The sequence below is a fragment of the Drosophila tropicalis genome, unplaced genomic scaffold (genome assembly GCF_018151085.1).
Source record: "Drosophila tropicalis isolate 14030-0801.00 unplaced genomic scaffold, ASM1815108v1 contig_158, whole genome shotgun sequence".
Lineage (NCBI taxonomy): Eukaryota > Metazoa > Arthropoda > Insecta > Diptera > Drosophilidae > Drosophila > Drosophila tropicalis.
Window position 1 is genome coordinate 11,512,526 of NW_027172602.1, and position 26,575 is coordinate 11,539,100.

The window sequence follows — 26,575 nt, forward strand, 5'->3', positions numbered from 1 at the left end:
CATTTAGCCCAACACGATTCTACTGGGATATAAACTGCTCCTTAAAGTATGCAATGGGCAATCAAAGTATTCAATTTTTGATTCTTATGAAAAGTTTTTGAAATGCGTTGTAGCCCGTAAATATGATCTTCAATGCAAAACTTTGCTTATAGCATACTTTAAGGGGCAGATATTCTATTCTTTGGCTTTTTTATTGGCCATTTCAGACTTTTTGGTTAGCAAATCTCATCCATTTCACATCTCTCGATCCACCTCGATCCTTTGTTTGCTTTTTCTTTGTTTTCTATTGGATTTGCCTTGTTTCATGCACTCACCTTTTGTTGCTCTTATACAAAATGTATAAATTATTGCGTTTGATATGTTGGTCCATTGTTTCATAATTCGTTCCTAAAAAATTCTTGTATTCCTTGGTTTGGTTTTTCAATATTTCGTTTCTTTTTTGGTTTTTTATCTTCTCTTTTTCTTGCTTTTAATTTCTTTTTTGTTGTTTTTATAGTTTCGATGTGTGTTTGTGTGTGTGTGTGTTGGGGTTGGGTGGCGGAGGGTGAGGGAAGGGGAGTTGGGAGTGTTTGGTGTTGTTTGCTAATACATGGGGTTGTGGGGGAAAGAGAGAGAGAGAAAAAAAAGATAGAGAGAGACAGATAGATTGATGTTTATTGCTGCTGCTGGGTTTGGTGGTCGTCGATCATCTCCAATTCCGAATCGTATCCGAAAATTTGAAAAGTCGTTTCTGTCCTCATCAATTTATGTGTGTGTGTGTGTGTGTGTGTCAATCACTATAGATAATAGTCGCCGCCGTGTATGCATTGTGGAGGCGTGGTCATTGATTCCGCTGATCCCGATCCCGTTGCTGCTTCTGTTGATGTTGTTGTTGTTCCCGCTGTTGCTGCTGCTGCTGTTGCTGCTGCTGATGCTGCTGCTGCTGTTGCTGCTGCTGTTGCTGCCGTCATAAATGACTATCAGTATCCGAATCCCGCCGAACCGTGGCCCGTCATTGATGGTTGTACACTACTAACTATACCTAATTGTGTGGCTGTATTATTTGATTGTCAGTGTTGTTGTGCGGCAAATTTCATACGTTTTTGTTTTTGGCGTTGATTGCAGAACCAGACTCGCACCACATTTTTCTTCAAATCCAGCTTTTCGGCAATGGCGGCGATTTTCTCCCCAGATGGTCTCGGCTGGACGGCAAAGTAGGCTTCCAGGGAGCGCTTTTCAGGTGCCGCAATGGAAGTCCTTTTTCTTGAAAAAAGACTCGATATAGATTACTTTAGAAATGGGGCCCTAACAGCGAACGGTTTAGCTGGGTGGGGAAGCGGGGGAGGTGGATTTCGATTGGATTTGTTGTTTTGGGTGTGCGGGGAGCGGGGAGGACAAGGTTAAGAGGGGATTTCGTTTTTGTTTAGGAATCGTTCTACAAAAATTTTCAAGAAAACAAAAAATTCATATCAAATTGTTGTCAATCTTTTTGGTTTTTTTTTTGTTTTTGTGGTTCTTTGGCCAATATCACGGGGATTTGCACGGAGGAGTTTTGGTAGTTGTTGTGATTTGCAAATTGATATTTGGTCTTTTTGGTCACTGGCACCGCTTGGGCTCAGTGTACGTGGGCGTGTGTGTATGGGTGTGGGTGTGGATGTGTTTACGAATAATCGAAACACTTTCTACCTTTTCTTTTCGCCCGCCGGCAGAACGCTGGGCGCATCCGGATCTCGACGTTTGTTTTTCGCTTGCGCCTCAGCTTCTTCCAGCCACGCCTGCAAAATGGGCTTCAGGGCGATCATGTTGTTGTGCGACAACGTCAGACTCTCGAAACGACAGATTGTGCTTTGCGACAGAGCGCCAACGCCAGGTAACTTGAGATTGGCCAGGGCCTTGCCCACATCCGCTTGCGTGACACCTGTCAAACCAGACCAGAGAGATAGATAGATAGACAGATAGAGAGGGAGAGAGAGAGAAAGAAAAATAAGCAAATGACACAAAGGACACGTGCTAATGAATTGGATGGCTCTAACGAATGGTTAATGGGAGATCGTTACCAAGCTTAATGCGCCGCTGTTTAAAGCGTTCCGCAAACGCTTCCAGTTCACGTGGATCGGTATCGGTATCGGGATGCAGGCCAGCAGCTGCCACAGCTGCCGTTATAACAGGATGATGCACCGCTGAGTGTCCATGATGCCCTAAATAGAGGGATTAATAACGATCGATGTGCTCGTGCCTGGCCACTTACCCGCCGTATGACCACTTAACGTGCCCGGATGGTGATGACTCATCATGTGATTCATACTGTGATAGGAACCGTGCAGGTGTTGATGTGTTGGCGTTAGGGGTGATTCCGAAATAGGTGCTAATGTGGTCATTGAACCCGTCGGATCGAGCATATCCAGTTGATCCATTGAATGGTGCATCTGAAATCGCCAATCATTATGTTAATAACAGCTTCATTTCTTTCTGCCCACTAATATCCTTACTATTTGGAAAATCTGTTTTTCTTTTGTTTCTCATCTTGGGTCAGTGATTTATTAACTGAATAACAATTTAATGTCTTAGAGTAGAAAGTTGTAAAAGATAATTCAGATTGGCAAAAAAACGAAGACATCTCTTTGCCCCCCAAATCTCAGCTTTCCCTGCCTTTTCTCAGCCATACCCAATTTCATTTAATATAATTGGAAACTTTTTGCCTCATTTTGAACATGAGAAGTGCATTTAAAGTTTCTTGTGTGTTTTTACAAGCGATAAACGACTTGGTTCTAATTAAAGGCTGGGTCTGGGCTCGACATGGCTCAGGTCAGGTTAACCCTTTAGAAGTCCCCTTAAAAGGCAAGGCAAGGCAAGGCAAGGCAAGAAAACGAAATTGTCGGTATCGGTTGGCAATTGAGTGGCGCGGGTAGAGGAGGGACGAACAAAGGGGGGTTACTCTATAGGTAACTCAGACACGGATACGGCTGGAACAACACACACAACAACTCTTTTGTCTACGCATCAAATATTTATAGAAATGTTCAATTATTAAAACAAATATGAATAGCAACTAAAAAGCAGGCAGAGCCACAGTTAGAAGGCTAAAAACTGGTATGAGAATAAGGTGCTGGTGGAGTGGCGGGACGGGGGGACGGTTGAAGTGGTCCTGTGTAACAGAGGAGTAGGAAAATTCGTCTCTCACTCCAATTTTACTTTTTGTTAAGCATTTAAACTGATTACAGCTGAAAAGTATGCTACAAAAGAGCTGCAAAAAAGGAACTAAAGCAAAGACATGGCGTCGGCGGGATGGGGCCGGGCGGGGCGGTGGAGCGAGTAACTAAGAGAGAATAGAAAGAGGGTCGTTTTAGTGGGCGTTTGGGTCACTCATATTTATTTATTTTTTGGCCGAAAAACTAGCAAATGTTGTTGTTGTTGTCTATGTATAGTACAACAACCACGCCCCCAAAAACACGCGCGCACACACACACACAAAAAAGAAGAATTTTCGGCTTTTGGAAAATGGACAAGTCCGCAGAGAGACTGCAAAGACCGAGCGACAGAGAGAGATGGAGATCGAAAGGGAGAGAGCCATAAAGAGCGAGATGGTGATGAGATGGAGAGAGAGAGAGAGCTGTGTGTAAGAGTGTTAAGTGCGAGAGAGCTAGAGTCATAGAGAGTGTGTGAGCGAAAGAGAGAGATAGAGAGGAGCAATTATGTAAAACTCTAAAATGATAAGCAGGCGCTCTGTCCATGGAGGGTGGAGGCCTACAAAAACACTCACACACACACACACAGAAAACAATAAGATAGGGCAAAACAGTTAGCCATGTAACAACAACAACAAAAACAATATCAACTACGATACAATATTCCTGGGTACATAAAAACTATATAGAAGTCTCTGCTGCCAGGAGCCAAATTCAGGAGACATTGCCACTGCTAGAACCTCTGCCTCTGCCTCTGCCTCGGTCACGGTATCGGGCTCTGCCGCTGCCATTGCCTCTGCCGTCTGCAGTGTCAGTGTGTCTCTGCCTCTGCCTTTGTCGACGGACGTTGCCGTTGTCGACAACAATGGCAAACTCTTCAATTATAAACCAATCCCAAAATTAGTCTGACTGTTATTGGTTTGCTGCACCCTGGTGGCTCAGCTCTGCTGGCTCTCAACTCTTGGTTCCATGCCTCTGCGCATGGCTCAATCTAACTAACTGTAAACCACCCTGCCTGCCTACCTACCTACCTACCTCCAAACACTTTCTCTCTCTCTCTTTCATAGGCAGAGAGCGAGAGCGAGTAAGAGAGAGAGAGATATCGTTGCTGCTGCAGCCAGCGTAAGAGAATGAGCAACTGAGTGACTGACTGACTGAGTGAGTGTGAGAGAAAAAGAGAGAGCCTGCCTGCTCTATGCTGCATTGTGGTTGGTTAAGGCTTATGCAAAATTCATTTCCCTCTATGGAGATCCCCTCCCGACCCCGACACCGACCACCCATCCAAACATCCTTCCATCATCGTCGGCATATCCATTTCATTAGGCGCATAATTTCTAATTAATACAATCTCATGAAAGTCAATTTGCAACAAAACACACAAAAAACAAAAAAAAAAAAAGAAAACAAAACCAAAAACAGTCACAAAAAAAGGACACAACGCAAAATTCGCATAAAATGGCAAAAATGAAATCTTAAGCATTTATATTTCATTTATTTCGTTTGTTGTGTCTTGTTTTGCTCAAACTAGGCGCTAGGTGGCGACACTAAGGGAATGTATGCGGTCGGGTGTGTGAGTGTGTGGGTGTGGCATTCACCTCATTCTCTCTCGCTCTCTCACATTAGCTGAAATCTTCTTCTTTCTCCTCCTTCAAATTTATATTGCGAGTCTCTTTCTTTACTTTCCATTCCTCTCGCTCTCAATCGCGCTGTCTCTCTCGCTCTCTCTCTCTCTCTCCCTCTTACACTTTATGGCAAAATGCATATTTTGGCAAGAAAAAACAAAAAGAGAAGAAATATTGGCAAATGGTAAATAAAATACCGGGCATCAATTGTCCAAACAAAATAAAAGAAAACAGAAATTGTGTGTGTGTGTGTGTGTTGTTTTTTTTGTTTTATTGTTTTGTCATTGGTTTCTCTCCCTCTCTCTCTCTCTCTCTAGAGGGGGACTCTATGTCTGTCGCTCTGTGTGTGTGTTCGTTTTGTTTTGTGTGATTTTCTTGTGTGTTTTATTGTTGTTATTGCAATACACACACACACACACACATCCATAGATGCCATACGCCATTTTGAATGAGCAGGATAGATAGATAGATAATAGATGGCCTAAGCGAGAGCGCGAGTTAAAAGAATGTTGCCTACTTTTTTGGGACTTGCAAAAAAAAACATGTATAAAACATGCAAATCGTCTTGTGATTGCAATTTCCTCGTAAAAACAATTCAATAGACTAAAGTACGCTTGTTCTATATAAACAATAATGTTTCCCAAATCAAGCTATTACTTTTAATGGCCAGCCAAATCAAAAGTAATCAGCAGAAAGCACCTGGGCACCTGAAACTGGTAAATTTTGTGATTAAATTGTTATTTCTTCCCGAGTGAACTAATATTAGAATGCTGTGATTAACACTTAACATTGTTAATTATAGGAAATCAAAGGATATATAACAAATTTCCCCAATTTATTTGCTTGGTTTTGGTTGTCTATTCTCGTCTTAGCTGACCGCTTCTTGGTAATCTAGGACTTAAGTCAAGTTAAAATGCTTTAAATAGAAAAATACTTGCACAATTCATGTATGAATGGAATTCCCACATTTGCTATAAATAAACTGAAATGAAACGAGCCCCCAAAGTCGAAAAATGCTTAAATTGACATAAAACCAACTGCACATTATGTACATATGAACATTCGAATACTCTAACATATCAAATAGAAAAAATTTCAAAATTGGCTATCAAATTGGTTTGCTTCAATGTCTTAAAGTTTAGTTTAACTTTAGTAGTTGGCTATTTTCATTCTTTTTTAAGATATAATTAGTTTATAAAGTGATTTGGAGAGTATATGAATTTCGGTTTGTCTCAGATTTGTGTTTTTCCTTTTTCTTTTTTGCGTTTTTTCTTCATGAATTATGAGTATGGTTTTTTTTTTTTTTTTTTTTGCTGCCCGAACATAATTTATTTATTTGTCTGTTTGTTGATAAACATGTGACTGCAATTTATTCTCGTTCTCTCTCTCTCTCTCTGTCTCTTTCGCTATGTGTTTCGGTCTCTTTCTTACAAGATAGTATATACTTTCTCTGACTCTGTCGTTAACTCATATCCTTCTCCTTCTCCTTTCTGCTCCTTGATTGTTTACGCGCAAATGACCTCATTATAGATAATGTAATTTGTTGCTGTCATTGTTGATACCCTTTAAAATATTTATATATCTAAATGTAGGGGCGATATTTAAGGCTATTTGAACCTAATCTAAACTTCCATTTGGATTAAAGTTAAACTAATAGTATAAAAAGATGGAGAGCAATGACAAATTTGATCGTCTAACTCACTTTTTCTCAGTCTAATGCTGGGTATATTTTCTTCGATTATATTCTTTAAATTTGTATTTTTTTGACGTTTGTGCAATTTTCTTCTCGTTTTTTTCCCTTTCTCGTGTGCTTTTCCGCCGTTGTCTGGCAGTGTTTGTTTGTGTGCGTGTTTGTGTAAACATTTTTCTTTTTCTGTTATTATTCATTAATTTTTGAACAATGCTAATATGTTATGGCGGCGGGTATGAGTCTTCTGAGGCCTTCCTCTGGTTTCCTGGTTTAAGTAAGCATTCGTTCGTGCTATCCATGCCCAAAGGTCGATCAGAATGGAATTCCTTTGGAAATACTTTCTTAAATATCTCAGGAAACAATCAACTACAACTACAAATCGTTCCTCTTAAGGATCGCGACTCAATTCGATAAAGAACAGGAGGAAAGTTCTGCGCAATTCAAATAAATCTTTCTCTGTGTGAACCACGAATTGGCCGACCTTTAAGGATAAAGCCAAAGGACAATTGAATAGAAAAAACCACATGTGTTGATGTAGTATATAGTGTATTTGTTTTAATCATAATGATCGAGTGGAAGGGTCGTTTTGTTTCTTGTACATAAATCAAATTACATGGCGTGTTATTTTACATTATTATTATCTCTGATATGGAATGAGAATGCAACATAATTGGCGGCAGAGCCACCTTTGAATTGAAATAAATGATTCTGCAACAAGACATTTTACTTGGAATTTAGAATTTAAAAATGATTTTGATAGTGAATAATAAAAAAAGAAAAAGAGGAAAGGAATTCGTTGGGTTAAAGATGAGCCATTTCCATTCATTTGAATTGGAAATCGGTTGGGTAATTTTGAATAAACTGTGTGTGCGTGTGTGTGTGTGTGCGTGAATGTCCCAATTATATTATATATATATGTAACCTCTTTGGCCATCCATCTGTGTTCTTTTAATCTGGCCATCTATTTCTTGCGCTTCTCAATGGGCTTCAGAATTTGAAAGGAACACATTAGAGTATCGTCGACGGACATCATGGCACCGGCATTATCGAATTCACCGCAATAATTTGGGGCCGAGAACAGGGTGACCAATTGACGTTTGGCAAAGAACTCGTAGCCATCCTCAACAACTTGATGGGCCCGACAAATCAAGTCCAGATCATGTTTTTGCAAAAACTTGCCAACAACCTCGGCCCCGAATGTGAAGCTGACACCACGATCGTTCTCACCCCAGCCAATGGTATCTTTGTCCGGATCGGACCACAATAGATCACACAACAGACCCTGATCTGGCACATCGGTTGGCCGCATAATGCGTCTGATTTGCTCCATGGATGTCAAATCGGGACTGAGTCCGCCGTGGCAGCAGAATATCTTCTCATCGACAATCGCCACCACGGGCAGGCAGTTGAAGCAATCGGTGAACGTCTTCCACAATTTAATGGTATATCGTCTCTTGCACTCATCATAGAAGCCGTAGATGCGATTAATGCTGGCGCATTCGTGATTGCCGCGCAGCAGGAAGAAATTCTCCGAGTACTTGATTTTGTATGCTAGAAGCAAACAAATTGTCTCCAACGACTGTTTGCCACGATCCACATAGTCGCCAAGAAATAGATAGTTCGATTCTGGTGGATAGCCACCGTATTCAAATAGGCGCAAGAGATCATAGTATTGGCCATGGATGTCCCCGCATATTTTCAGTGGTGCCTCTAGTTCAAGCAAAATCGGCTGAGCCAAGAATATCTCACGGGATTTCAGACACAAGCCACGTATCTCGCCCTCGGTTAACTGAACATTCTTGCCGGGCCTGGCTCCCCGCACCTCCAAGAGTCTGGATATTATACTATCCAGATTGAGCACCTCTGCCATGGCACCACCAGGCTTCTGGGCGGCGATGGCGAGGTCCTGTGGCTGCCGGTTAAGCGCTTGGGACGCCGTTGGTGCGGCTTTCTGGTCACTGACCCACTGAATCGTCGTCGTCGTCGGATGAGGAAGAAATGGGACGAAGGTAGGAGGGGGATATATACACGTTAAATATCTATATAAACTATACACACACACACACATTTACATATAATTTGTATTTATTGTTCTATATGTTTCTTTGCTTCACACATTGTCACACACGCGCACACACATACACACACACACACACCACCAGTGTGAATAGCTTAGGACCAAAAATATCGAATGTTTATTTGATCAAACTGAACGAAATTAAAGTCTAGGATAACTCGTTAACACAATACTAAACATCAAAATACAAAATCCAACATCCTTACTTCTATTCTTTGAGAGTTGGGCATAAAGCATCAATTGTTCAAATTACAAGAGATTATATTATATCCTGTTTGGACTACGAAGGTCTTTACCATCTAACTGAAACATTCTGGAACTAGCCTGAGATTAATTAGTAAGAACTACTAAGTTCTGGCTTCCCTTGATAAGGTTGGACAAGTCTTTAAAGAACTAAGCTATGAATTAGTCATCAGCTACTAAATAAGATTATGCCAAGGTCGGTCGTTTGTATTAAAGCATTTAAGGAACAAACTTTTTAAACTATCTTTCCGTACAAGTATTTATTGCATTATATTATGGAACATTATTCGAGAGAGAGAGAGAGAGAGAGAGAGCGACAGGACTGGGGGAAAAACTCATCATGAACTGTAGTTAAGTTTGGGTTCTTCATTTTTGTCTAATTAGTTGCAATTTGTTCAAACTTCTTGCCGAGCTGAGCGGGTGAGTGAGTGGGTGGGTGGGTGGTTGGTTGGATGGATGGCGTGTAATGAAAAATTGCAATGTAAACGTAAAGAGAAGTACTAATTTTGCAAAAACCGCAAAAAGGATAAAGCAAAGAGGATAGGAAAAACCGAAAATCAAAATGCATTGGGCTAATCAACGTGGGGGGAGGAGAAGCAAGCGAGACACGGATATAGGAGGATGGAAAGGGGAAGTTTAAGGAGAAGGGAGAAAAGTAAGGCACCTGCACAAGAGAGTTTGTTAAACTTTTGTTGCTATTGTCGTAGTTGTTGCTGCTGTTGTTGTTGTTGTTGATGTTGATGCTGTGTGTCGTAAGGCAAACAAACATCATGCGAAGCATTCGTTTATTTTTTTTTTTTGGGGAAACAAAAGAGCCCATTTTGGTAAGCATTTGTTTAAGCAGAGTAAAAGCAAAGGCCAACAACAATGAACTACGAGCTAAAAGGCTGCCAAAGGAAGTTACAGGCCAAGTTTTATAAATGGTTGGCCATTGTCCTTGTTGTTGTTGTTGCTGCTCCTGCTGCTGCTGCTGCTGTTGTTTGTTGAAATTAATTGGTGTTACACAAATGAGTAATTTTCAATGTACATAAATATTTGCACAAATTGCAATTTGCTCGAACACACACACTCGCCCAATCCCAAGCCCAAGCCCAGTTAAGTTCATTCCATCTATGGAAATGGCCCTTGGCCTGTTCTCTCTCCTCCCCGCCTCTCTCTACGCTGTTGCTTGTTCTCGTTTCCTTTGGCACTCCGCTTCGAGAGCTGTTCAAATACAATTTTTATTGTCAAGCGTTAATAATTTTAACAATGAATAATATGAACGGTAAGCATCTGTTATTATTCCAAACAAATCAAAACAAGTGCACTAGGGGCTGTGCTCTCAGAAGGGAAGGGGAAGGGGAGGGGGTGAAGCGGTAACGGTAACAGTAAGGGCGGACCACACAAATCTTCATAAATTGCAGCAATTGGAGAGGCGGGGAAAAGAGAGACAGTTGGGAATTGAGACAAAGTGCGAACGGTGGAAAAGGGGTCGTCAAAATGGGAAAATGATACACTTTACTTTACTTTGCCTACTTTCATATACACCCACACCCCACCCAGTGAGGGAGAGAGAGGGCGACAGTCACACACACACGCACACTCTTACAATCTAGTAACAACAAATTGCCACATAAATGTAGGGTGGTTTGCCACGTAATAGATTTTATTTTATTTTTATATGCAACCCACAACAAGTTACTGAGAGATGCGAATGCGGATGCGAATGCGGATCAGCAAGAAAGGGGAGAGAGAGTTCGAGGGGTCATATCGTGGCTTTACTTACTTTTACTTTTTACCTTTTGAGCGCAAATGCTTAGAGCTAGTCAAAAGTCTGCTAAAGAGACTTTCTCCTGCGTTCCCTCCCCCCACTCACATTGATTTTCTACACTGGGCACAATAAATGTTCACCTTCAGGACACTTGAAACTTCATAACCCGTGCAGGACACAGAAATGTGTGCAGTTTCTTCGTTAATATGGATCATGTGTCCATATCCTAGATTCGTGTCTGCTTTATATCTTAATGAAACGTAATTCGACGATTTTCTCGTTTAGTTGTGTCGATTAGGACAAGAATACAGTCCGAGATTTAAGATTCCATTTATCAATATCCTTTTAGTTTATTAGGATCATCTAAATACTATAAACATACATATGTATACTTCAAAGTATTTACAGGAGGTAAAAGCATTTCGAGAGGTCCTTTTAAGGGATAGAATCATTCTAACTCTGTCTTAGAAATCGGAAAAGAAAACGGTTTCCTTTGAAGAAAACTCCGATCATATACAGGAGATTTGTTGTCGATCTGTAAAGTCAGGACTCGTTTCTTATTTAGTATTATAGGGTTAAGAATTCTTTTTTCTTACTTTCCTATTGAATTGGTCTAATCAGCTGTTCCAATCAGCTGTTGGATTATAGTGGCACCACTCAAGCTCAAGGTTAAGTAACAAGAGGGGAGTGAGAGAGAAAGACGGAGGGGAATAATATGTATATTCCTGAAGTGGTTCATTCTCCGTTAAGTCTGATGCGATTATTTTCTTTCAAGTGTACGTCGGTTCTAAAAGTGGCTGCCACACTCACACACACACACACCCACACACACACATAGAAAATTTCAGGGTTAACACGAACATATTGTTGTTGGCTCATCATGCGTGGTAGGAAAAGCAACCACCTGCCAATGTGGACCTTGTTCGCGTCCTTCCCCCTTGTTGCTGCCGTGTGTTCTGCGTCTCCCTCCTTTTCATTCGGTGTTTCTTTTTTTTTGTAGCTCGTAATTTTTTACACATTGCGGTCCCAGCTTAACTGTGTGCTACCGGCGACGGCTGTGTTTTGTTTTTTCCAGCTCTACTGGGAGACATATCAATATAACCAGGGGGAGGGGACACAAGCGAACAAGTGCACCCGACTGCGGCACCAGCGAGTGGCAATCACACGGCAGCGGCGGCGGCGGTGGCGGCAGCAAACCTCGTTCTAAGTCCGTGCAATAAAAACAACAAGGGGAGACACACACTCACAGAGATACACGCAACTAAGTAGTATAAGGAAGCAAAAAGCACAACGTAAGGTTGCAAGGATGATGACGACACAGAAGCGACATGCCTGGGAGTAAGAGGAGGGGGTAGCGGACACAAGGGATTACAGCACGGCCCAGTAATAGAAAAACACACATACACTTGCATATACCTTTGCGAAACACACACACACACACAAACTGACAGACAGACAGACAGACACACTATTCCATGGCAAGGACTTTTCGACTACGTGCAACAGCTACAACAAGCAGCGAGGGTTGCTCGCTCTCCGGCCGTAGGTTAGATTTTTGTGTGTCGGGCGACATTAATATGTAGATGCATTAAGTACATTATCCGGGGTTACAACCTCCAGCTACAGAGACGACGACAGCGGCAACACGAGGAGATGAACAAGACGAAGGTGTAGTTGGTAGGTGGGAAAGCGGGCAAGAAACAGCATCAGGTAAAGTTCTTTTTCGTACCACTGTGCTGAGGAGTTCTATAAAATTTGTATTTACCTCTTCTGGCGATAACTTCAATGTTGCTGCATTTGTTTCCATTTGGGGGTCAATCGATTCGCTAGTTATCAATGTATATGTCTGCGGAAGATCTTGGCCTACCACATATATAATATGTATATATTATATACATACATTCATATACTATGTATGCATATGGGAGCAAATGAAGATGGAACTTGAGAGCACAATTCGGAAAGAAAAAGTTTAATTTTGTTCGACAATTTGTTTTCTGTTTTTTTTTTTTATATTTTTGTATTTTTTCCTTTTTTTGTTGTTTTTTTTTTGGTCTTTTTTTGATGATTGAAAAATATATGCTTACTACTCTAGGTTAACAAGAAAATAAATTCTGTCTAGTGATGATAAATAGTAGTTGAGTTCATTTACTGTTGGAATATCGTTACTCTATCATCACTTAGACATAACAAATAAGAAGAAGAACTAGAAATCGGAATGAAGCATTTCTCATTTCTGAAATGTTGGTGCATTTTCCATTAGATCTTGTGACACTGTACAATCGAGACGACTGCACTTACAACACGCGACAATTGTGCGGAAGGGAGAGCAAAATATTATGATTTATTTTTATTATAGCGGGTAAAGTGGTCTTTACAAGCATCAAACAAAGAACGAACGACAGAGAGAGAGAAAAGAGAGAGAGAGGGGAGTGAGAGTGAGAGTGAGGCCAGGCCCAATCACCCAGCCAGCCACCCAAACATTGAGCTAACCATCGACCCATCGAGCCATCTTCCCAACCACCGAAGCACCGTCAAGGCAGTTAGTTGGTTAGGCAAAAAAGGTACAAGACACCGGGTGGGGGGGAGAGATTGGCCGGGGGGAGTACGGGGCACAGAGTGGCAGGTGGCTGGTGGCTGGTGGCATGGAAGGATGGAGTACAAGTTGTTAAATGGACGGGTGGATTTGCACTTGCCGCGCGTTGACTGTTATCTTCATTTTTGCTTTCAGTTATATTGCCTGGGAATTCCTGTGGGAGTTCGGCCCAACCCTCTGAAGGTAAAAACAACAAATTGTATGCCCATTCTGGGCATATAAAACACAAAACACACAAAAAAAAAGGAACGAATAATACAAGCGGATCAAACAACAATGTGAAGTGGAGTGGGGTAAAAGACGGAGACACGGAGACGGGGACTACAAATCGAAAAAGAGTGTTTCAATGTTTCGACATAGCATTGACCAAACCAAACCAAACCAAACCAAACCAGTCCCAGTTCAACGCACAGTAGCAGAAGGGGACCTCATTGAAATTGCATTAATGTTTCGTAGTGTTCCCTGCTTTCGAGTTGAGTCATCCCCCTGCTCTGCTCTGCTCTGCTCTTCTATGCCCTTTGCCCATGCCATTTGTTGTTTTCGTAATGGAAATCTGCGTATAATCCCCCTGAATTGATAAGATGGGCGGGATAAACTAGTTATGGCCATTAATACGATCAATTTGATGCTCACTTTGGTGTAAAGTAAATAACAACCTTATTGAAAAATGTTTCGAAAACATATTTTGTTGTAGAAGAAGAGCAAGCAATGGAAGGGGAAGAGAGGGCGGTTTTGATCTAATGGTGTTTTGATGCCCGCCTGATAATTTTCCAAGTTGTTTTTCATTGTTGGCCATTTCAATGTTTTTTGTTTTGAAAATTTTTTACATATGTCAGAGTTTTTCACTCTCTTAGTTTGCAAGGGGTTGGCCTCGTCCATTCTGGGTCAAGTGATGCGTTGATGTGCATTTTAAGCAGGTTAACCTGGGTGTTGAAAAAGGTTTTCCATTATCACAAAACAGATGGAATGGACAGGGATGTGGAGGTGGACAGATTAGATTACATTAGGCAGATGTTGAAAGTGTGTTTGTCCCCAGTTGAAAATGCAAATGCCCCACATTGGGATCCAAAACCAAAACTTGTCTCTGTTTCAAGTATCGTTAGGCGTCTGAATCGACATAGAAGATTGTTTAATTATCGTTTATCGATTAATATGATCTACTAACAATCTTTAAGGATAGGTTCACGAAACACAATGAAACGTTTTCCCTCTCCATTCTTTAGGTTGACTTGCAAAACTTGAATTGGCAAATCAAGAAAGTAAAAAGTTTTACTTTAGCCCACTTATGTGCATATGTCAATCTCTGTAAGCTCCTTGCTACTTTTTGCAATGAAAGTTCGAAAAGTCTCACTTAAAGTAAGTTCTTGTTGTCTGATGCTCAAGAGCGAGAGAGTGGAAAAGAGAGGGGAATGAAGGGAATTCAATTTGAAACTACAAACTCGATTTGAATTACATTCCAAATGCATTTTGCATGCACTCTCAAATATTCATGGAACGAAACGGTGAAAGTGCAATTTGTAGTTGTGCGTAGTAGTAGAGCTCGTAAAATAATTGTAAAAACGTTTAACTGAGCCCCCGCTCCCCCCACACCTTCCGCTAGAGAAGTGTATGGATGGCTAGCCTCGATATTGATGTGTCATGGTTGGGTCGGTCTAACCAAAAGGACCAGACTTTGTCTTTGCTGGCGTCAATTGTCCCGCAATGGAATGAAGGCAAAAGAAAAGAGCAAAGAACAAGGGGTCGGTCACACACACACACACACACACACACACACACACACAGAGAGACAAACCTAAATAATTGATGGAGGAAAAACAGAGAGAAAACTAAATAAATAAATAAATAAAATCAACGAAAGGTAGCGCCAATGACTACAGCAACCAAGAACAATGGGCATTAAATTGTCACTAGATGACACAAAGCTTTCTGCACAAAACGACAAAAAAAAAGGACACAACACAAAATATAAGAGAGAAGTAGACAAAAATAACACTGTTCAACTTTAACCTGGGGCGTTAACACAAATCGAACACAAAAAGAGGCAACACTAAGGACCACTAAAGTTAATGCATTAGTAATCATAATTTGCTGTATATTTTATAAGTGTCTATATTTTATGTGAGTGTGTGTGTGTGTTACATCAAATATGGTTACACATTTAATCATGTCAATCATTGGGCAATAAATAAAACAGTAATTGTTAACACCGACTAGGCCCAGGAACCACACCAGGTGAATGAACCAGAAAAAAAGGGCGTTAATTGAATCAATATTTATACAAAAACATTTGCTCTCATCAATGAAAAGAAAGTTGCTCAAATTTTGATTACTAATTGGACAATGTTTTGCCAGCTTTCTTAAATCTTCTTAACCAAGAACTGTGCACCAATGGAACGTCTTATAGCATACTTTGCGGCGTAGTGAAGACAACCATAGAAACTAATCAATTTTCTCAACTTCCAAAAAACTGGATGCAAGAAATTTTAGGGATGAAAGAATCTATTTTAAATGTTTTTTGCAAAATTTAAAAAAACTTGTTGAATACTAAAAACAAAACATGTTGAAACCCTTTCGTCTCCTCTAGGTCGCTTCTGTTTTTGAAGTCGGATAAATGATCACTCCATTGGCTTAAAGTGGGGTAGTAATTCTTTATTCCCAGGATGGGATTCTTTGAACATTTGTGGACTTTTTGGTTGTGTTAGGCCTGTCCCTTTTTTCTATGGCAAATATTTGTCATTGTACGTTAAGCAAACTGAACTAACTAATGCCTAACTGGAGCTGTTCCATGTATAACATCAGTTCCACTAAGTGGAATTTGATTGCGTGCCGAGTGGCGACAACGGCAATGGAAAGTTAACGATATTTACAAAACAATATGTAGGTATGTCCGAACCGCGACCACAGCATGACAGGAAAGACGAAAGGAAAGGAAGGAAGGAAGGACGTAGCGACGGAAGGACGGAAGGAAGGAAGGAAGGAAGTTCGTAAAAATCAAACAGGTGCACTAAATGAATTTCAATATGATAAACCACTTGTGGTTGCCCCTGTTTCGTTTCTCTCCCCCTCCCTTTACAGACAGCCCATGGCATGGACTACAAATTACGCTCGAGTCCTGCGGACCTGCGGGGCGAATTGTTCGTGTGCGTGTATAGTTTGGTCTAGCTGGAAAATGATTTGAGGGAAATTGAGCCATATGTTGCAAATACTAATGGATAGCCCCACCCAGTCTTCACCCCACAATTTGCCGCTTTAGATATGTATGTTCTGTTGTTGTTGTTGTTGTTGTGGCCCTCTCTAACCGGAAATATGAAAGTGTAATTTAAATTGAATTAAGTGTACCAACAAAATTTTTGTTATTTCCTTCCTACAAACTTTGGGCAGGATGGAGGAATGGGGGGGACTGTCCTCAGTCTGGCCTTGAGTCTAAGCAACGAAAAAATCTGTGATAAATGCCTGCAAAGTGGCCAGTCTACAGTCTCCTGCCCAACCCTCCTACCCTCTTGCATTCTGCACAGTTGGGATAAATTGATAATGTACATTTTCCTTTCGGTAATTGTTACAAATGTACAAACATGAAACCGAAACTGAAAATGAAAACTCACCACCACCACCACCGCCACAACCAACAGGCCAGATCTGAAAATGTTTGAGTCTTACTTTATGATGGATATGATTATTTTAATTAGCATTATATTTACTGGCTGATGTTGTTGTTGTTGTTGTCGGTGTTATTTACCCTTTTGCTCCATAGCCATGATGTGGGCTTGATGTTGCCTTTTATTGCAATTGCCTCTTGCCTCATAATTGCTATTTCATATGCTCGCAAAACCGCTCACAAAACTCACAAACGGGGGAGTAAAGGAGTGAAGGAGTTGTAGCTCGTAAATTAGTTTAATTTAATGAGTTTTATAATGTTGTGCTTGTCATTGTGTTTGTTTTTTTGGGGGGGAATTTTACGCATTACGATTATGACACATGTTACCCAAGAATAAAAAAGAGAAAGTTACCTGACAGCCCATCAAATGGAATGGAATGAACATTTTTTGAGCTTTAAATTTTACCCTTTTCATTCAAGTGAAACTTGATGTGTTTATGGGGAGATACGGGGGAACATTTACATATATAGGAGATATAGCCAAGATTTGTCTAACTATATTATGTTTATCATTGATATTCATTGTTCTTGAGGTCAATCTACCTAATCCGTCTGTATCACAACACCTAGAGCTGAAAGTCGAAAGTGCCGGAGTCGTTTTCTGGACCGGATTGACGGATCGTAGACATGATTGTCTATGAAATCGGAATAAACTCTTTCCCTAAGCATTTCAACAAGGGGACTTGTCATTTGAGTAGTCTTTCAAAGCATTAAAAAACTTAATCAAAAATTGACTATTCACTTGAAATTAAAATTGATTTTGCTATTACTGTAACCAAAAAATCTTATAAATGTTTTAATTATCCTCATTCTTTTTTCAGGTTTTTGTTTGCTTGCTTATTTGAACAGGTGCCCAAATACTAGGTCATTCCCATTGCAAAAACCGAATATTTGATGTGAGATTTGACGTGTGGTTGGTTGGCCGAATGAATGACCACCGTGTTTGGCACATGTTAAAACTCCCAATCGGAAATGGTGTCAGAATGGGTCTAACGACAAACCGCAAATATTGATTAAAGTTTTCCGAGACAAACATTCTCTGCCTTGTATATACATACATAAAGTTTAAGACTATTTTTAATTCTCCAAAATATAACTTAAATATATACTATAATAAGTTTAATACTCTTTTTGAAAAGAGATCAAACAACGTTTCCCAAAGGGGAGTCATATGAAATAGTGGGCCGATCTTCGATCTTGAATCATTATGATTATCAAGAGTATATATGTATGCTTTATACTATTGGATAACCTAATATGCCTCATACCATCTCTTCACGTCTTTGAGCAGATTTTGTGATATTCAAGAGTGTTCTTGTCTCTTCAGAGTCTTACAAATATTCTCCTCTTGAAATTGGTCTTAAAATTTTTTAAATTTTCTACAGATCTGGTATGAAAAATGGAAAAAGGGCTCTTGAAAACGGGTCAAGAACTTGGCATCACGTTTTTGTTTCTTTTCTGGAATGCATAAACGATTCACCTTACCGAATTAAAATTTAATATGCTGAGAACAATATAAAACATTTGTGCATTAATCTTAGATTGATTTGTGAAGGCACATCTTGGGATAGGCAACAAGGTTGGTTATGTCGTGAAGGTTGATTGAGCGGGTTGTGGCACCTGAGACAATTGAAATCTAAACCAAATGCTCACCCCCTTACCCTCTTTCTTTTGCTGAAAATTAAAGTCGGTACACACACACGCTCTGAGAAGTGCAGCGAGGGGAGTATGGGAATGAAAATGGGAATGGGACGACTTGGTAGAGTTAGAGTGATTGGGAATGGGAATCACCGCATCAACCACCGACGGCAATGGCGCGTGGACAGTGTGTGGTGTGGTGTGCGCCACTTGGTTTGCTCGTCATGCTCGATTGTGCCGAAAACAAGTGGCATTACAACAACAACATACAACTAGCCTCGAGGCTAGATATACATAAATACATACAATATAGTAGCAACAACAACACGAAGAACTGAAACAGGTTGCTTATGTAATTTGATTACAATCAACTTCTAATAGAGTTCCAACCACCAATGATTCAGGACCAGCACCAGCGCCAAAGAGACACATAATGCCACTTGTGCCCACCACGCGGAATGGAAAGGAAGGTGAAGCCGACCTGCTGCTGCTGCTGTCGACCCGCTTGTGGAACGCCCAAGTCCTGCGTATTGCCACGAAATTGAAGTACAATACAATTAACGACACGAATCATGATGTGCTTACCTGGCAAACGACCGTCACGTGGCCCGTTCCCAGAAGGCTTACACGTCACAATTTTAATTTTATTAAAGAAACATTTCAAATTAACAGCGCGAAGGCCTCTGCCCCTGATCTCGCTCTCTCACCCACACACACACACACACTCACAGCCATTCTGTATGTGCGTGTGGGACACCAAATATCGACAAAAAATTGGAAATCGCCCAATTTATATGTCCCATAGAAAGCAAATTACAACTGAAAGTTAAAGTTCCTTGTTATAGACAAAAAAAATGACAGTCATAAAATGTAGCATAAGGCGGTTAATATGCCATATCCTCAACGCACACACACATAAAAAACCTAGTAGTGAGATCAAATCAATTATGACAAAATTCAGGCATCCGTACCGTGACAAATTTCAATTTCATTTATGTTATAACACGAAGGGTTATCCTTGTTTTCCTTATTGTTCAATAATAATCACATTTTGATTCGAACAAAGGCGGGGAAATGAATAAGCAGCAATAAGAACAAACATTCCGAAATTCTAAAAAGAACTAACAAGTTGATTACCAAATGCTTCCTTTCTGAAACCGAGAAACCATTCGTCTTTGTTCTCATTATCCAACAGATAAGCCCCCCACGAAAATGGCTTAAAAGTGAACTAAAGTGGAAGTCTAAGGTTAGGTCCTTCTTTATCAATCGGAAGACTCGTCGTTTTAAGTTAAAGTCGAAGAACTTTTGTTGTAACTCTTTATAAAAACATTAAGGACCTCTTCTCTTTTCCACACAACACTTTTCCATCCACCATTCTATCCATGGATAAGATCTTTCTCTATGAATTTAAATCTCATTCATTGAATTTTAAGCCCATTGCAATGTCAGAATCAATTCTTTCAAGCAACGAATGGAAGTCAAGAACCGATCAAGAAACTCATGGAAAGCGAATCTAATCGATTGACATGGAGCATGGGTATATGAAGATTGATGTAGGTCTTTTCACAGTCCTATAGAACTACATATATACGAATTTCTGGAGCTACTCCCGGCTGGCATTACTTGTACAGGAATCAATTAAGTAGATTCAGAGTTGTCGTAAGTAGTCGATCTTAGTTTAAGGAGCATATCTTTGATAGTTCTCTCCCAAAAGTTCATTTCAAGATTTGTGTCACTCACCTGTAATGGACGTTGCGGGGGCCCACTCATTGTATGATGATGATACATCACATCGTGCTTAATTTGGGAGGGCATTTGGCTATGTACATGCTGGGCTTGATGTTTCTGTATATCAACGGCGGCCAGAGCTTCCGCTCTGCTGAGTATGCCATCGTTGATACCCGCGAAAATATCACCCTGTGAACAAGACAGAAAAACAATTAGTTGATTTCACAAACAAATTCATAAAATAAGATAATACCAGATACATTTGATGAAATTTCAGGCCAATATTTGATTGTTTTCAAATTGAAATGAACTTGTTTTTTTGTAGGTTTTTCAGTTGGTTGAGGTATTTTTTAAAAACTACCCGAATAACCCCGAAATATCAAAGAAAATTGAAATCGAATTGAAATCATATGGTAGTTATATGTATGTTTTGGATTGAATTTGTTTTCTTTTTTTGTTTTTGGTACCAATTTGTAATGCAATCTCGAAAAAAAAACTAAAAAGGAAATTGCAAACAGAGTCGATTGTTAGAATAGCATTTAGAATAGATTTGAATGTCACAAAACAATTTGTTTTGTTTAACAAAATAAGACTAAGTCATTATAAATATATAATTGATGTTTTTTTTATTGTGGTTGTTTTTGTGGTTGTTGTTGTTATTAAACTTACATTCTGACGTGCTGACCACGAATTGCATAATAGGGAAGCATCTTCTAATAAACGACTCTGAAAAAGACGAGACAGAACATGGAATAGATACAAATGGATAGGATTTAGATGGACATGTTCTTTATTTTGTTTTTCAATGAATTTCGAGTTAGATCGCTTTAAGCATATAACTCTATATATGTGTAAAAGCCAAGAGCTTTAACTTCATCTTCAACTTCAACTTTGATGTTTATCATTTTGAAGTATTTTCTGTCATATCGATTTCTATTGCCAGCCGCTGGCTAAAGTTTTAAATAAATAATCAAAACAAAGAAACATACATATCAAATATTTTATGTTTCTGTTTCGGTTTCGGTTATGGTTACGGTTTATTGTTTTTGGTTTTTTTTAGAATTGCCTTCTCTCTTCTCTCATAGACTTTTGCCGTCGTCTTTATCGATTTTATATATCGTATCGTTATATATACACAAAAAAAAAAAAAAAAAAACAAAACAAAAATGAGGGAAAACTCGCACGAATTTTTCAGTTAATCAATTATTTAGATGCGCACAAAACTTGAAACTTGAAATGGATGAGATGAAGACGTCGGCAGTGGCAGTGGCAGAAGCAGCGACAGAGGCAACTCACATGGTCTCCATATAAAATTTGCTCGCTCATTTTGGAAGTAAAGGCGTAAGAAGAATAAGAACGAGGCTCTCAATCCCACTCCCACTCCCACTCAGTCTCTCACTGGCTCTCTCTCTTTCAGCGTGAGTTTGCTCTCTGATTTGGCTGTATGTGTGTGCCATGAGTACGTGTCTCGCTCTCTAGGACAGACCGCAATAACCGGGTGGCGGCCATTGTAGGAAATCAAAATGTTGTGCATTCTTAATGCATGTCTTTTGCTCAATATACCTCAGTGTCGTACCCACTTACAGCCCATCCCACTCCCCACTTCCTCCCGTTCGTTCAACCGCACACTTGCCCCGTAGCTTGTTTTACTCATTACCATGCGAGGCAGTTGTCGCTTAAACTTGGTCGACGGGCGTGGCGAATTGTGGGCGTCAGGCAAATAATGTGACAGCGACAGTTTTTGTTTGCATTCAGTCCTTTAGGTATATATGTATGTATGTATGTGTGCTTGTATGTGGGTAGAAAGGACAGACAGAAACGGAACAGAGACAGCCACATAATGGTAACTTGCAGGACAGCACAAGACAAGTACCAGGACAGGACACTAGACAGCGACAGGTTTTATGCGTGCTCTCATTTACACAATGTCAAAATCATCAGAAAACACAAGCAAACACACACACAAACACACACACGCAGACACACAAACAGCACTCATGAAATGAAAGTTTCAAACATTCTCAATTAGGTATTCGTTTATTGATATTCTCGTATCCAAATTTGATTTCTTTGAATATCATCTTTGCACTGGACATTAACAATTCAAAACCACATTCAAAAACTGTTTTTAACTTCCTAAAAATGAACTAATTTTGAAACGAAAAATTTGTGTTTTGATCTTGATCTCTTCAGCTTCTGTTTCAAATAGTTGCAATTTATACATAAGTTATTCAGACATCAAATAATTTATTATTATTACTTAATTTATTTTTACTTTTTATAGATATTTGAAAAGTTTCTCTGTAATCGGATTATCAACTTATAATTTGAAAACATTAATTTATAGTTAATTTTTCATTTGACAGTGAAAAAAGAGAAATAAATTAACAATTTTTAGTCATGATTTTGTTTTTTTACATAACAAGTCCATCCTGAAAGTGGGCAAATCATTCCCAACCTCGATAAGCGGCTAAGAAAACTTTAATTTTGTATCTAATCAAAGATTATTTTGATAAACATTGTTTTAAGTCCATCTCTTTAGGACTGGATGATTCTAATACAGCACTTAAGACAACTATTGCATACTAAAAGGGGCACATTTCCGCAATATCATATTCCTAGTTAAACATAGAGATTGATTATTGATTAGCTAATTCTTACTACTAATCACAGAAATTTTAATGTCTAGATAAGCTACATACTTGTCAAGAGTCGAACTAAAACTAGTAGAATAAACTAAGTAAAACATTGTTAATTCGCCTAAAGTTTTAAATTTGTGTAATAAATTTCGCCTAATGTGGAATTCATAAAACACATATGTATGTATGACGTAAATGTATGTGTGTGTGTGACTTTGTGCGTATTTCGGTCGATTGGCCCTGTAAAGTAGGCAACAATTTGCCATGTTGGGCCAATGGGCAATAAAAATAGCCGCAATATAAACAGCAAATTAATTTATGAATTAATATGCGCAGTCATTCATCAAATTATGAACTCACACCCGACAGCCAGCCAGTTACCACTCGACCCCCACCCGAACTTTCTGTCACCCAGAAAGCAGTCGAGACGGGAACCAGCAGCCATTAACAGAGATACCAGAAACAGGAATACGGAACTCATGGATTCTCTGTTCTCTCTCTCTCTCTCTCTCTCTCTCTCAAAGTCTTGACCTGCACGTTGTCTGGCATGCGAGCATGGAGCGGAATATAGGCGACGGGTGAGACGGGGGGCGCCGCAGTGCAGCTTGACACTTGCACATAAATTCTTTATTAGTGTGAAAAATTAATCAAGTAAACTTTTTTTTTCTGTTTTTGGTTCCTTTCTTTCTCTCTCTCTCTCTCTTCCTTACTTGTTTATTTTGTTTTCGCTCTCATTTCTGTGTGTGTGTGTGCGTTTTTTTTGCTGCTTGTCAGCCATTTAATATTTATGATGTGTGTGTAAATAGATACGCATTGCTGAATGTTAAATTTTTATCGATTTTGTGTGTAAAAACCAAAACTAATGCAAAAAAGAAAACCAACCAAAATACACACAAAAAATGCCAAAAAAAACAAAAATGAAAGTAGAAAGTAGCACAGCATAAAGAAGTAGAAGTTTTTGAGTGAAAGTATCTTAAAGCCCGGCAGATAACATGTGGGTGAAATTTAATGTGAACTAAAATAAACAAGCCATAAAACATTTCAAGAATCGGAATTTAAACTGCAACATAGAGATTGTTGAGATCAAAGATTTTTGGCACGGAAGAGAAAAGAATATGAAATACAATAGACTCAAGGTCCATTAGATACTCGAATAAGCCATTTGGAAGGAACATTTATAGAGAACTTTCAATTAATAGAATAAGAAGTTTCCCTCACAATTTTCGAATCTTTTAGTAACTACATGAAATTTTGAGACGAAAGTGTTGTTAGTTAGTCTTTATTTAGCCATCTCAACACGAATTTCGTAATAAAATTCATGACTTAATCTGTCGAGAACTGTTGTATGTCTTATCTAATCGAATAAGTCGATATCTTAACAAAAATCTTACCGAGTAGAAAAATTTTAACGTCATTTCTTTGCCTTAAAGTGAGAGCTTGAACCCAAGTTAAGTTTCCTTAAACGAATTGGACTTTTACTTGATTTCGCTTACGACAGAGTTTAGCTCTAACAATTCTCAGGTACTACTACATAACTTTAGAGTTCATTTAGTTACTTGGTTTTTGAATGTCCTTCATTTACAGGTTTGAAACAAAATGTTTTACAAATTTGATTTATTTCTTCATTCATTTTACAACAACTGAAGTTCATTTAAGTTAAGCTGCTAATACTTAGAAGGTGAAAATATTAAAAGCAGTTACAATGTCTTTGATGGAAGGTGGATTCAAACAAATTCAATTTCATTTGTATACTAAATAAATGTTATCCACTATCTCCTATCCATTACCCTTATCTAGCAGCTATGGGTAACCTAACATAATAAATATAAATGTTTTTTCCAAGCCAATCAAAAAAGCTTTAAAATAAAATCAACTTGTTTAAAAGGATTTCAATTAAAGGTTTTCTTCCGAACATTTCAAAAAAGTTAACTACAAATTCCCATCGAAGGACAATTGGTAAATATTTAGTTGAATAAAGTGTGAAGAAGTTCATAAATTTGGAAACCAGACAACAATGGAATGGAATGGGAATCACATTTGATTCCATTCATCTAACCAAAATCCCTAGATTGCTTTCCACAATTAGAGTGTCCATCCATTCATTCATGCAGACAATTACAAATTGGTAATTTTTGTCCAGTTCTCGGCACATTTGTCGCGGCCAGTTTAATGCAGTTTATGAATATTTAAATCAAATTAACGGGACACCGCTGTCCATTTAGCGCCTTCCTGCAAACAATTCAAGTGGACCCCCTGCCCTTTTCCCCTTCCCATTCCATCCCTTGGCTATTCACCTTCACTGCCTTCAATCCCCTGGGCAGAGGGGTGTACACCCCTGCGTCGCTTGCGACAAATTTCCATTTAATGGACTGCAAGGCGTTAAGTGTTTCTTTTTTTGGTTTTTGCTACCAGCTAACAAAAAATCAAAAAAAATCTCTGTCCAATTGTCTATCCACAGTCGTGCACATTGCGCCTTTTCAAGGCTATATCAAGGCTCACTCTCTAATGCGCCAAGGGTGGCGGACAGTAGAACCAGCAGCAGCTTATAAATCCTATAAATCCGCCGCTTTGATCACATACTTTTTGCTTCGTTTGGGTCTTGGGAAAAGCCGAAAAGTGGCTAACTGAAAGGAGGAGGAGTTGAGGGTATGGACGCCGATTGAATATGGCATGGGATTGGGGGGTAAAGTAAATCCGATAAGCAAATGTACTTGTCGGTCTCATCCTCTAAGAGAATACCTTTTTCCAGCGAATGCTATATTCAATATTCTTTGGATAACTTTAAGGTATATACATATCCCTAGGGATCACTCAGTTCGATGAAATTGACAATTTCTCTATTAAGTTTCCTGATCTGTCGACTGCAATAAGCATTCTAGAATTGTCACTAATTCAATGCTAAAATTAGTTGGGAGTCATAGCTAGATAAAGCGAAAAACACTTAGAATCACCAGATAAGTTGGCTAAAGCCAGAAGATATTAACCATAATGAGTTAGAACCTGATCAACTAGAGAACTATATTAATACCAAGGAACTTGATACTCTTTCGAATCTTCTGAACAATCTCTACGAGTTAAAACAGATTAAGACTGACAAACAAAACTCGAAGAAGCAAAAGAATCCAACTCAAATGGCCCAAAAGTTAATGCTACCAACATAAAATGTTAAGTGAAAATATTTAAGCGTTGATTTCTTTAAAAAAGAAAAACATGAGCCGAATGTAAGTAACTTTCTCCCACACCCTTTTGCTTAACTCTTATTACTTTCACCTGTACCATGAAGGTGAGTAAGTATTTGCGTTCGTCGTGTGTGTGTGTGTGTGTGTGTGTGTCTGTGTGTGAGTGTGTATGCAATCAACTTTTCGACCAAGTCTTCTTTGTATATCATTTTTTTTTGTTCTGTTCTGTTTTGCCCAAATCATTTATTTATGCACATTTTTTGTGCTCGCTCTCGCTCTGTCCCTGTCTGTCGCTCCGTCTGCTCGTGCCCTGTGGTTGTCTGTCTCTTTCTGGTTGTTTGGCCAAACAATAGTTAATACATATTTAATGCAAATAAATTACAAAACACTTTTCAAGGTTATGCCCATTAGGGCCAAATGTAAGCAAACTCTGATAAATCTATGGCTAACCAAAAAAAGAACCAAAAAAAAAAGACAAAAACAAAATCACAAAACAAATAACAAAACACAAACGAGAAGGCAACGCAAAAAATTGCGACATTTATGCAATAATTAAGACAAATATTTACTTATTGTTATATTTGGGCTGAACTT

At 39.2% G+C, this 26,575-nt stretch overlaps 2 protein-coding genes across 7 annotated transcripts in view; both read right to left on the bottom strand.

The window, feature by feature from the left end:
- Positions 1-314: 314 nt before the first annotated feature.
- Positions 315-26,575, bottom strand: part of acj6 (abnormal chemosensory protein 6) — a 29,889-nt gene continuing 3,628 nt past the window's right edge. For 2 of the 6 annotated variants that reach the window (XM_068302588.1, XM_068302587.1), the window contains exons 3-9: positions 20,833-20,889; positions 20,176-20,352; positions 2,228-2,405; positions 2,037-2,177; positions 1,666-1,897; positions 1,079-1,242; positions 315-1,021 (exon numbers count right to left, since the gene is read on the bottom strand). In XM_068302588.1, coding sequence (XP_068158689.1) covers positions 960-1,021; positions 1,079-1,242; positions 1,666-1,897; positions 2,037-2,177; positions 2,228-2,405; positions 20,176-20,352; positions 20,833-20,889 — 1,011 coding nt within the window. In that variant the 3' untranslated portion in view covers positions 315-959. The remainder of the gene's footprint in view (positions 1,022-1,078; positions 1,243-1,665; positions 1,898-2,036; positions 2,178-2,227; positions 2,406-20,175; positions 20,353-20,832; positions 20,890-26,575) is intronic. The other 4 variants (XM_068302589.1, XM_068302590.1, XM_068302592.1 and 1 more) reach the window with 4 other exon arrangements.
- Positions 7,004-12,589, bottom strand: Pp1-13C (Protein phosphatase 1 at 13C). Its single transcript, XM_068302593.1, has 2 exons — positions 12,312-12,589; positions 7,004-8,442 (listed from the first exon to the last, which is right to left on the bottom strand). The coding sequence occupies exons 1-2, from the start codon at positions 12,351-12,353 to the stop codon at positions 7,438-7,440; spliced, it is 1,047 nt and encodes a 348-aa protein (XP_068158694.1). The 5' UTR covers positions 12,354-12,589; the 3' UTR covers positions 7,004-7,437.